The 12,372-nt window shown below is 46.6% G+C and overlaps 1 protein-coding gene across 2 annotated transcripts; it reads left to right on the top strand.

The window, feature by feature from the left end:
- The first annotated feature begins 5,572 nt into the window (after positions 1 to 5,572).
- ZNF503 (zinc finger protein 503) lies at positions 5,573 to 10,777 on the top strand. Of its 2 annotated transcripts, XM_073353190.2 has the most exons (3): positions 5,573 to 5,627; positions 7,830 to 8,244; positions 9,250 to 10,777. In XM_073353190.2, exons 2-3 carry the CDS (start codon positions 7,939 to 7,941, stop codon positions 10,768 to 10,770), a joined length of 1,827 nt encoding a protein of 608 aa, XP_073209291.1. In that variant the 5' UTR covers positions 5,573 to 5,627; positions 7,830 to 7,938; the 3' UTR covers positions 10,771 to 10,777. The 2 variants fall into 2 exon arrangements, with proteins under 2 accessions (XP_073209291.1, XP_073209290.1); XM_073353189.2 differs by lacking the exon at positions 5,573 to 5,627 and having other exon boundaries at positions 7,451 to 8,244.
- The last annotated feature ends 1,595 nt before the right edge of the window (positions 10,778 to 12,372 follow it).

Genomic DNA, 12,372 nt, shown 5'->3' with positions numbered 1-12,372 from the left:
GACGTTGGGCAAAATCCACGAAAAATTGACCTGCGTCCAACAGTGCAAATCTCTCTCTCTCTCTCTCTCTGTATGTGTATATATATATATATATATTTGTGTGTGTGTGTGTGTGTTATACGGGCAAATAAACAGCTTTGTGGTTACGTGAAATGTTACAATACAGCCAGGGAAAGAGCAATAAACTGGTCTGCAACCAGGAAATGCAAGCAGCATTGCGTTCGTATATTTCATTTACAAAGCATATTTGATTATTTGTCCACTGCAAATCTGCTTTTAGCTTTTGCACGCACTAGGATCGGCTTTCATCCTTCGTTCAGGCTACACAGATAAACTTAAATACTATTTTCTGAAACATCCTTTTGTCCGATGGAAATGATTGCATATGTTTCCTGCGAGCCAAGCATTGTAGAGGAACTGGACGAAAAATAAATTCTGCAAAACAATATCTACGATCTTTTCCTCTGGCTGGTTCATTTTTTAAAAACCAATTATTCTTCAAAGAAATAATGAGCCAGGGACGAAGATGAGTGTTTCTTTCATTAACCTGATGGTAATTGCAAAAAGACTCCCATTTTGTCAGTTTCACCTAATCAAAACCGAATATCTGTATGTGGCACTGACAAAATCAGTAAAACTTCACCTTCGACTTTATTGATCTGAACAGACAGGCAGAGTTTTCTATGGTGTTCAATTTAGGGAATTAAAAAAAATCACTCCACTAACAGCATTTGGTACATTTCTAACCCATATGTCACCTCAGTGCTTTAAATAATTATATTTGCATGCAGGGAGTGATTCATAAATATGCCAGAATTGTGAAATATAGGCAGGCATTTCAAACTTTCTATTTAAAAAACATGAATTATGGCCACGAAAAATGTGTTCCCATTTAAGGGTGATACGAAGTATTTGGTGTCTAGTACGGAGGCCCATCCATCATATAGACAATAAAGAGAGTTTTTGCCTGACGTTGGAAATTTATGGTTGCCCTTCTCTGCCCTAATAACTCAAGCATTGTGTCAGCCTGTGACAGCCTTTGCAGAAAAACAGCAACCCTGTTATCAATCAAAAAGCCCTTTTACATTTTTAGCAAAACTCGGATCATCCAGACACCCTTTTAATGTATATATTACATCATTATAGATCATTCTGCACTTTTACTGCAACTCAACAAAATGATCCATCACTTCAGGACAGTCCTGATGAACGCTGATGTAAATTATTTGCACGTCACTAGTACAGTACAAAATGAAAAATGTACTTTAGGTGGAATTAATTTTAGGGTGTAAAAATAAAGATGAAAGTAGCTGGGATTAGAAAAGAGACCTAAAAGTATCATTGGGGTGCTTGGAAACAAGCTTACTAAATGTTACTAAAATTCTTTGAACCTTTTCAGATCATGGACCTAGACTATAAATATATATATTTCTATGGGGATATATGTATTTCTATGCTTCCTCCCCAATATCTATGTCTATATCCCTCCTCCACAGCTAGCCTTTAATTACTTCAAGAAGTACTGATAACTTGTAATTTGTGTATTTAGCAAAGGTACCTGGGCTGCAAACGTCCATTGTATATGTAGCTTTACAGCTTTTCTTTAGATTTAAATGGACATCATTCTCAATATTGCTAACATACATCTGTTAGATCTGCACAGTTTCCATAAAAAACTTGTCAGTAAATCATGTCTGGGTCCTGGATCCAAGTAAAGACGCTGCAAGATTGTCTCCACTTGCGTGATATAGTTAATTTATGAAGGATTACTGTAACTAAATATGTGCTTGATATTATTCTCATACTCCCAAGGCTTGTACAGTAGAGATGCAAAGAAAGCTTAAGAGCTTTTGAGATTTCTGCGATTCCATGATCAGCCCAACGTGTTACTGCTAAAAGTTTTTTTTTCGCTCTTACAATCGTAGTACTAAATATTACTTTGTTAAAAGATTCTGAATTTTGAATTATTCATTATTTTACGATTGAGAGTTTAGCCTTAGTACATTTAGTAGTAATAGTACCACCACCACCACCTGGATCATAAATCTGTATGCATTTAATAGGAACCGTGCACAACCTTTGTGCGTCATCAAACTCGTTTGCTTTGCTACCCTTAACTACCTTAAAAGTTACGTGAAAACGTATTTAAAATAAAACTGAGGTGTGTACTAAAAGCACGTTGAATATAAAAAGGCAGGCTACTTTTGGAAAACAGCTGTTTAGTAAATAGATTCCAACCTAGGAGTAAAATCTTCATGCTCAAAAGAAGAAACTCTTACAACAGCAATAGGCGAATCTGGCAGAGGGTTTAAAAGAGAAAAGTGTAATTTTATTGGTAGTATTTGCTTCTCTCTTATCTCCCAGAGTAACAGAGGGGATGGGGAACAGACAACCCACTTTAAGAAACATTTTAGGAAAATGTATTATCTAAAACAATGGGCAAAATGTAAATTTCTGCTAGTTGGTTCAACAGATCACTGGTAAGTGAAGCGCATATTAACTTAAACATGACTATTACCTTGCAGATGGCTCTAAAATGACCATTGTTTATAAGAACATATATTTGTATCTCCTGCAGAAGAGGCAAAGAACATATTCAAATAGGTCTTGCTTGTATATTTGAAGAACGCAATTACCATCCTGATGCTAAATATTTTTGCAGAATTAGTCAATACAAACAGAGGACGGGTTTAGAAATCTAATCCTCTATTGGCAAGCATTCAAAATATGTTCTTTTATTAACATGCACGGCATTTAAAAGAAATGCCCCTCTCCCTACGGGCGGGTACCTGTGCAGATGGATCAATTACAGTGTGAGCACATTCACCACTCTCTCTCTCTCTCTCTCTCTTTTTTTTTTTACAAAAAGTTTTTCTTTCTCCAAGGTCCACACACACTATTTCTAATGGACTCTCTCTCTTAATCAACGTGTTTGCATTCAAACGAAGCTGGGAAATGCATCGTTTACAAATGTTTCTTGCAATGCAAATCTTTTAAACTCCCTTGCGTAGGTGAAGGGAAGAGCTATCCAGGCACAATAAAATTTAAACTGTCTAAAATTTAGACACAGAGGAGAAATGTATTACGGCTGGGGACACAACTCAGACAACTCACTTTTGGGGTTTCTCCTCATTAAAAGCTAAGGCTAAGGGCTGTTGTTTTTTTTAAAATAATTAGAGGCCTGATGAGTTGTGGTTGTTCAGTTCAAAAGACTAAACATCCTTCAGCAAAATGATCTCACAACCTGACACGTATATGCCAAGAGAGAGGGCGAGATTTCAACCCAGGCACGCTGTGGCGGAGGTTTCTGCGATTGCCTCTCCCGAGGGGAAAGAGTCAGTCCAGGTTTTTGGGTGATCCTGACCAGGGTTTGCAGCTCACCAGCCTGACCTGTCAAGCGGATTATTTTAGAGGGAGATTAATAGGGGAGGCGGGCTGCAATAATAATCGTTTTGTTTGATGTGACAACTTTGATAGGCGTTGATTTACTTACAAACTGATAGGCTTTTAATTGAGCGCCTCCATCCAGCTTGAGATGAAAGGAAAACCGCATTGAAAAGCTGCCCGAGTGCCCTCGAGCCTCAATACTGATTAGCCATCTCGACAGTGAATAGTTCAAGGCATTTTCAAACTTTTCTCTCGCTCGCTCGCTCCCTTCTCCTCCTCAAATATCTGCCAGCCCACTCCCTTTTAAGAGAAAATAAATCATTTCCATTGTGTGCAAATAAAATCGACTTGACATCCTTGCCAATAGCTGGTAGGTAAAGGAAAGTGGGGACTGGCACTTGTTAATTAATTCGCTCCTGCTCTCCCCATTTTTATTTATTTGCAGTTTTCCTTTGGAAGGGAAAGAAGCCCAGTTCCAAACCTTAATTTTGTTTTTAAATGGAGAATTGTAACAACATTTCAACCAGTAAATGCCAAACAGAAAACCGGCTTCATGGGATCATTAAAGAAGGAGCCCATGCAAAGGTAGCTAGGCAGGGTGGAAACCATCTTTTTCAGTCCATTCAAACAAACAAAACAAAAAACAAGCAAGAAAGCAACACCAAAAGTACGCACCACGCTAGCCCCATCGCTTGCTACTTTTGTGTGTCCAAACCCTAGGACAAAAAGAAAAGGAGTACTTGTGGCACCTTAGAGACTAACCAATTTATTTGAGCATGAGCTTTCGTGAGCTACAGCTCACTTCATCAGATCAGATGAAGAACCCTAGGACAGTCATCTTTTAACTGTTCCCCGTGTGTACTAAGCCGTGTGAATGAGTCATCAAGGCTAAGGAAATGTTTTAGGAGGGTTCTCAAGTGGATTTTTTTTACAAGCGTCTACTTAAAAAAAAAAAAGCACCGTAAACTTGTACCTGAGTGATTTAAACTGCACATCAAAGGCTCGGTGCTAAAAGTGCTGTCTTCTGAAGTTGCTAATTAAACTACCTGCTGTAGCTTCTATTTGAGGTGAAGGGCTTTTTCTCCCCCCACTTTCCCCTCTTTCTATGTCAATACGCTACTTGTTTTACACATGTACCGGGTTATCACCTTTGATTCCTCGGTTTAGACGTGTAAGAGGCCCCTCCCGGGCCTTCCTCCACCCCCATCTTCCCCCCAAAAAGCCTTCCCACAGCTGACTCTACCTTAAGACAATTAATCTTTAGTCTTTCACCCTGGGAGGCAGGACAAATACAACGAGAAACAGATAGGAGTCTCTCTGGTCCTGTAAGGAAAACAGCTGTTCCAAGCACTTTAATGCAAATGAACACAAATGAAGGTTTCAGCTTTTTTTTTTATTCCAGAGTTTTACTGCACTCCATTTATCAATTGGACTTGACAACAAAAGAAAGAACCGGGGGAAAACCTGGGGGCAGATTTAAATCATTTCCACTCTATGTAGGGAAGAGACCTTACGGACGAGTTGTGGGTCTCGTCAATCCTGCTGCAAGATCATTTTCTTGGGCAGGGCTTCCCCTGTCCTCCAGTTTTCACTCTCACATAAAATGACCCAATTGATTTTAACATCTTTTCGGGGAAATACCCGAACAAAGACTTTCCTCCCCTTTCCAATGTCAGTAATCACCTTCTGACAAATACAGAAATGTTTTAGGGCAAAATAGCAAATACAAGGAGTTTAAAACACTGGTCATTTTAACTTTTTCCTCTTCACACACACGGCTCAAGGATGGTTGTGGGCTGATCCATGCATCCAAAGAGAAAAGTGGCTTTTAAAAGAGACCTTGCGTAGATTTCTGTGACTTCAGAATTTAAAAAGGGACTGGTTTGAAGGAAAAAGATCTAGGAGAAAATGCCAGCCCGAGCTACTAATATGAGAGCATGAACTGACACTGACTGACACATTAGTTCGGGGGTGGGGACTGTGTTTCCAACATACACACGTTGGTAGGTTCAGCAGACGCAACCACAAAAGAAAGTGAAAGTTCTATCCTGTCCGTCCCCCCCACAATCCTTTTTCCAGGATCAGTCCCTGTTCTAGCTGGAGACCCGGTGAGGAATTGGACGCGACCTCTAAAGCACTTGCCTTGTTCTTCACTTGTCAAACGTGTTTTATCTCTCGAAGTGACCTTTTTGTTAATGTTGTAGATCGTGTGGGCCACCATGTCAGATCCGGAAACAAAAGTAAGAGACTGATTAACACATTTTGCCTGTGAAAAAATGTTAGTGGATGAAGAGGGTGGGAGGCTAGAGAGGGAAGTTGGGGGGGAGTGGTTTGTTTTTTTTAAATCCAACCCAGAGCACCAAAAGGGGGTGGGAAGTCGGTCAAGAATCTACCAACATTGGAAGGTGAGGTGCCCTCAACCTATGACCTCCTACCCACGGGGCATTTCTTGTAGACATATAACGCTGACATCTTTTAAAAGGGCTGGGGGGCAAGTACGTGTGTGCATGCTAGAGACTCTTTGGCTGTGTATACACACACAGATGTATATTACACACACATGGAGATAGGTAGGTAGATTATAAGGGCGCGCGCGCACACACCTCTGCTTAGCTCCAGGTACAGTTTAGCACAGATACAAATGGCGAGTCAATAATATTCTACTTAAAGCGAAAACTCCGGTAACTGGGCACAAATACGCATCGCCCACCCCCCAGCCTGTCCTTTGATGCCGGGCAATCGTTTGCTGAGCCTGTCAGAGTCAGTATTGGCATTCTGCGGCCGCTCGAGATGTCAATCTTAATCTCCTCTACACATTCCGCCGTGCCAAGCGCTTGAGTGACGGGCTGGCGAGAAAAAGCCCAGCCATGGGTCGTCTTCTTCGACCAGCTCAGCTCTCCTTCCTCTCCCCCATCCTCATCTTCATCCGCCAAAGAACACGTCTAATAACCGAGGCAGGAGAAAAGGAAGGGGGATCGCCTTTAAAACGCACGCACACAAAGCAGAGTCACCCCCGTTAATTAAAACTGCTCCGCCAAGGTATATATTGTGGCGTCGCGGCGAACAGAAGTCACTCTCCCTTTTGTTGGCATACAAATTGAGTTTACTCGGGGAACGATTTATTCCTTACATTGAATGGCTCTTTCTCAAAGGAGCCCGTCTCTCTCTCCTCGCTTTTCCCCTCCCCTCCCTCTCTTCCTTCAAGTCACACCAGGCTTGTAATCAGCAACAAAAGCTGACATAAATCAAGGGCGGATTGACAGGGGCTGACAAATAACTGATTGATTGCGGTTGGGGAGCATTGACAATTGATGCAGGGGTGGAGAGACCCCAAAAGAGAGGGAGCGAGTGGAGGAGGGCGGTGTATGTAACATTGAAAACATGTGACAGTCACATCCCCCAATCTCTGCACTGGGCTCCCCGTGTCATCATGGGCCTGATTGGAGAGCTTCTGCTCGTACTTGGCAGGGCGGACGATGACTTTATTTAGTTTCACGTCAAAGACCACTTTGAAAATATGAACGTGGGGGGGGGAAAGCTTTCTACTCCCCCTTTTCCTCCAGCACGAGGCAGGACATTATCCAACCTGATCACCACTAGCCCTTGGTTTTGTGGGGCAAGGTTACAAAAAAGCACGGGTGAAACCACCATAGAGGGGTTGGAGGGAAGGAAAAAGCAACCTACAACATAACTACGTGTGTCTATCTATATACGTATAAATATTTGTACACATAACTGTATAAAGACATTCACTAAGGAGTATTTAAAGGCTGTTATAGCCTGTGCTATGTCATGAGGCTCTTAAATATACCTAGCACACCGTGTTGGCTACCCACCTGGCGCGCCCTTGAAAGGGCGCACTTCCCCCCGATGCTGCGCACTGTGCTTTTGGTAGGTACTGGCAGAGGCTGGGGGCAGTGAGGAGCATCAGGAGAACGACTTAAAAGCGCGGGATGTGAAACACAAAATTAACGCCCATCCCGTCCTAGGAGCAAAAACAAGAAGGGGAGGGGGAGAGAGAGGGAGAAAAAGTGCGAGAGAGGGAGAACCCACGAAAACCATAGGGGAGAGAGAGAAAAAAACCAGCCCGGGGAACGTCACATCCCCTTGACCCTCCAATCACCTCGGGGTCCCATTTGATTGGAAGGCGGCAAAGGCTTTAATCTCAGACTAACTCAGCTGCTTTTGAAGTGAGTTTCTTTGCCAGATCCCGGGCTGGACGAGCAGCGGCTCGCAGCAGCACAGCTGAGCGGAGGAGGAGGAGGAGGAGGAGGAGGAGGGAGAGCGCAGCAGCCGGGGACCAAGCGAGACACACTCACCATCCCCCCCCCAGCCCCCACCCCGGGATTATTCTGCTTTTTTCCCCCTCCTCTCCGGGCTCCCCCCGCCTCCACTAGGCAAAGCCAGAGACGTTTTCTGCCTTTTTTTGTTGTTCTTGCTAGTTTGCTTTTGGGGGTGTGTGGCTGTCTCCCCCCTCCCCCCACCAAAGAGAGGAGGTTTCCGAGGCTGATCAGCGCGACTCGTCCCAGTTTTCATGCGAGGTTTTGGGTCATGATCACATCGCCCTCGCTTTCTGCTGTAAGAAGTAGTAAGCACAGCAGCAGCGGTAGAGACATTGGCGGCAGCAGCAGCCTCAGCCTCAGCAGCGCCGCTGATCTCGCCTGGCAGAACGGGCACTCTGGGAATACTACTAGCTGCACCAAGCCCTTCTTCCACGCCGTCCCTCCTTCGGACCCTTTACGCCAAGCGAATCGGCTTCCCATCAAAGTCTTGAAAATGCTCACGGCTCGGACGGGACACATTTTACACCCTGAGTATCTGCAGCCTTTGCCTTCCACCCCTGTCAGCCCCATAGAGGTAAGGAACCGGAGGCGATGCCTTTCCCTCCCCTTCCTCCTGCTCAAGCGGCCTCTCCACGCTCATTGCATGGCGTCCTCTCCCTTCTCTTTGAAAGGCGTTTAGACCAGGAACCGCATCCCTTCTTTCGGGGCTGTAGCTAAGGCTGGGGTTGCGAGCTCCAGCTTGGCTGATTTTAGCATTCCTTCTTTCATGAAAAGTTGAATTTATTTGTTTTCTTTACACCCCTTTTGGGGAGGGAGAGATGGAAGGAGACTGTTTTCCTTAAGGACTAGGGACCCACTAGTCACAACGTGCGAAATAGTCTTGTTGGCTGAAAATATTGGGGGGGGGGGGGAGAATGTGGGTGCGGCTGATCAAAGCTTCCTGATCTTAGTCTCACTTTGGAAGATAACCTGCTTGTGGCGGGGTATGTGTGTGTTGTGTTGAGTCCCATCTTCTCCGCGTTACCCTGGCAGGATATTTGTAGGGACCTCCGCTCTGAAAGAGGGGTGGTGTGGAGGTTGGGTCTCGGTGAATGAATGGTTTCATTAAAGTCTGCTCAAAGGGAAGCCATAGATTTCCCGGAGCCCGGCTCTCCTGCTAACTCCGGATCGGTTTCTAAATCGTGTGGCCAGCCAGAAATGGTGCAGTCGCTCTCCTTTCCGGGCGTTTGTGCGCGCGTGCGGTGGGGACAAGGCAAAGCCAAAGCAGAGGGCGGAAAAGCTGAACTTTGTAAAGCCCCCGGGGTGGGTGCTGCTTTGCCTAGGCAGTAGAGACATGGGGCTGTCTCGCCACGGTATAAGAAACCGTTGCCTTTTAAAAGGCATTGTGGAAAATGGTGCATGCAGGGGAGGAGGAGGGGGGGGGGGCTGTCAGGATGATGAATGTGCACAAAATTGTTGATCCTTTTCAGACCGTTCTCTGCAAGAAACGTCGGCAAATGCCGACTTCTTCTTCTTCGTCTTCTTTTTTTAAAGCATCCGATTAAACGTTTGTCTTTGTGTGTCCCTCTGATTTCTGCAGCTGGATGCTAAGAAGAGCCCGCTGGCCCTGTTGGCTCAGACGTGCTCCCAGATCGGGAAGCCGGACCCTTCCCCTTCCTCCAAACTCTCCTCGGTCACCTCGAACGGCGCGGGCGGGGACAAGGACTCCAAGTCGGGCCCCTTGAAACTCAGCGACATCGGCGTGGAGGACAAGTCGAGTTTCAAGCCCTACTCCAAGCCGGGCGCCGAGAAGAAGGAGCCGGGCCCCGCAGGCTGCGGTGGCGCCGCCTCTGGGGGAGTCTCCAGCGGAGAGAAGTCGGGATTCCGAGTCCCGAGCGCCACCTGCCAGCCGTTCACGCCAAGGACAGGCAGCCCCAACTCCAGCGCCTCCGCCTGCTCGCCGGGGCTGCTGCCGGCCGAGGGCAAGGCGGGAGAGGACAAGAAGGACGCGGAGGGCTGCGGCAAAGGGGGCAGCGCCGGCTCGGACGGGGGCCCGGGCGCCGCCAGCCTCAGCCACAGCCGGATTAGCGTGAGCTGTGGCGGGATTAACGTGGAGGGCGGCCAGCACCCGGAGGGCGCGCCGGGCTCCAAGACCATCTCCTCGGACTCGTCCTCCTGCAGCAGCAGCACCACCGCCACCTCGTCCGCCTCGGTGCTGGGCTCCGGCCTGGTGGCCCCGGTCTCGCCCTACAAGCCGGGCCAGACTGTCTTCCCCCTGCCGCCGGCGGGCATGAGCTACCCGGGCACGCTGGCGGGCGCCTACGCCGGCTACCCGCCGCAGTTCCTGCCGCACGGAGTGGCCCTGGACCCCACCAAGTCCGGCAGCCTGGTCGGGGCCCAGCTGGCCGCCGCCGGCAGCCTGGGCTGCAGCAAGCCGGCGGGATCGAGCCCGCTGGCCGGCGCCTCGCCGCCCTCCGTCATGACGGCCAGCCTGTGCCGCGACCCCTACTGCCTGAGCTACCACTGCGCCAGCCACCTGGCCGGCGCGGCCAGCGCCTCCTGCGCCCACGACCAGGCCCTCAAGTCCGGATACCCGCTGGTCTACCCCACGCACCCGCTGCACAGCGTCCATTCCTCCCTGACGGGGGCCACCCCGCCCTCGCTGGCCGGCCACCCCTTGTACCCCTATGGCTTCATGCTCCCCAACGACCCCCAGCCCCACATCTGCAACTGGGTGTCGGCCAACGGACCCTGCGACAAGCGCTTTGCCACCTCCGAGGAGCTGCTGAGCCACTTGCGGACCCATACTGCCTTCCCGGGCACCGATAAACTCCTCTCCAGCTACCCCAGCTCCTCCTCGCTGGCCAGCGCCGCCGCCGCGGCCATGGCCTGCCACATGCACATCCCCACCACCGGGGCGCCGGGCAGCCCGGGCACGCTGGCCCTCCGCAGCCCGCACCACGCCTTGGGACTGAGCAGCCGCTACCACCCCTATTCCAAGAGCCCTTTGCCCACCCCAGGTGCCCCAGTGCCCGTCCCTGCGGCCACGGGACCTTACTACTCCCCCTATGCACTGTACGGGCAGAGACTTACCACAGCCTCCGCTCTGGGCTACCAGTGAGTGTAGGGTGGGGTAAGGATTGCAAACGACCGAGGGGGGAAGCGCGGGGGGGGGGGGGGGGAAAGAAACCCTGCCACACTTTATACAAGCTGAAATCTGACTTTTTATAAAATAGTGTTCATTTGAGGACTGGATCCGTGAGCACTGTATTTATTTATGTTAGCTTCAAGCGGGACAATGAATCATAAAGTGCATTACTTAACTGAGCTCAATAGGTAAAAGTTGAACACCCATTGTAGAATATAAATAAAAAAGAAATAGAGGTCTTCTCTTTAATGTTACTTTAAAATTGCTATGATTGTATTGTACGTTCTTATTTAATGTCTCCTTGAAACAAAAAAAAAGTTACATGCATGTTTGTTACTAAAAAACCAAGTCGCAATTTGTCAATTATAACTTCAAATTGCAATTATTTTTACGGTGTATACAATTGAAAGAGAATTGGTATTTTTTTGTATGTAATCTGGAAGAAGGAAAAAAAAACAATTCTATTCCAAAAACCTCATTTGCCTTATTTTGTTCTTTAAAAGGAACACTTAACTATTTTTAATTTTTAAGTCCACCCTGTAAAAGGGGGTAAGGTTTACGTCATGTACTAAAATAATAGACAATGTATCGCTTTAAAGATTAAAATTCCGTATATTTGATGTATTAAAAGCTTTTACTTTTTTTTTTTTAAAAAAAATACGCTTTGAGTCTGTTACAAACAACTGGGGCTGGGTTGGAGAGGATTACTAATTTCTTCTTAAGCGTTTATTCAATTTTAATTAAAATCATAAAAAAACCCAGCTTTATTATAACCCCCGGGCTCTCTCTCTTAAATTTTTTTTTTTAAAGGGAAGATGCATGTTATATTTTTCCCCCTTAACACCTGTGTAGGAATGAAACTAGAAAACTAAGGAACTGGTTGCGTGTGTTTTAAGAAACCAGTTCTTGAATTATTGCTGATGTGAACGGGGAAAGCTAGTGTTTAAAACTTTTTTTGGTTTTGTTTTTTATTTTGTTTTTTTAAAGAAAAGGGCTCGGGAGGCTTTGGTTCTGAGATGGAAAATAGACTTAACTTGAAAAGCTTGTAAACTGCACAGAGAGAACGACCCCCATCTCTTCCCCTCTAAGCACGACGTGACAAAATCAGAGCACGACTCTGTTTCAACCCTATTACTGCAGGATTTTTCGCAGCGCAGGGCAAACGATTGTCAGGTTAAAATAACTAATCAGACACTTCCAGTGTCTTCCACTCTCTCCTCCTTCCCCATAAGTGCTTTTGTAAAGAACGACAAAACCAAATTTCTCAAGGTAGAATAAACCTGCGATAAGTTAATTTTAATTGAAGTGAAAAAAATATAAAACGCTACTGCTGCATGCCCAGCAAGGCTTGCAGGGGCTGGTGTAACTTTGCATCGTAAGTCTTTACCTAACCACCCGTTAAGACAAGCAGTTGTTCGCAGTTCTCCTTTGTAAACTCCTGTACGATGGGAGAAGTAGGGAACAAACAAATGCAAACAGAACGATTAACGCATTTACATAGGATCTCTGTTCGTGCAGCCTCTTTCGCAGAGGTTTTGTGTGATACAGCCCCATCCGCTAATTGATCTTCCTTCT

This window comes from Lepidochelys kempii, chromosome 7 (genome assembly GCF_965140285.1).
Source record: "Lepidochelys kempii isolate rLepKem1 chromosome 7, rLepKem1.hap1, whole genome shotgun sequence".
Taxonomy (NCBI): Eukaryota; Metazoa; Chordata; order Testudines; family Cheloniidae; genus Lepidochelys; species Lepidochelys kempii.
Note: the sequence above shows the minus strand (reverse complement) of the source record. Positions and strands in the feature narration are given on the sequence as shown.

Bases quoted from the DNA above. Each gene is read 5' to 3' on its own strand.
- ZNF503 (XM_073353190.2), top strand. From the start codon at position 7,939: ATGATCACATCGCCCTCGCTTTCTGCTGTAAGAAGTAGTAAGCACAGC. The intron at 8,245-9,249 runs GTAAGGAACCGG...TGATTTCTGCAG, and splicing joins CCCCTGTCAGCCCCATAGAG to CTGGATGCTAAGAAGAGCCC.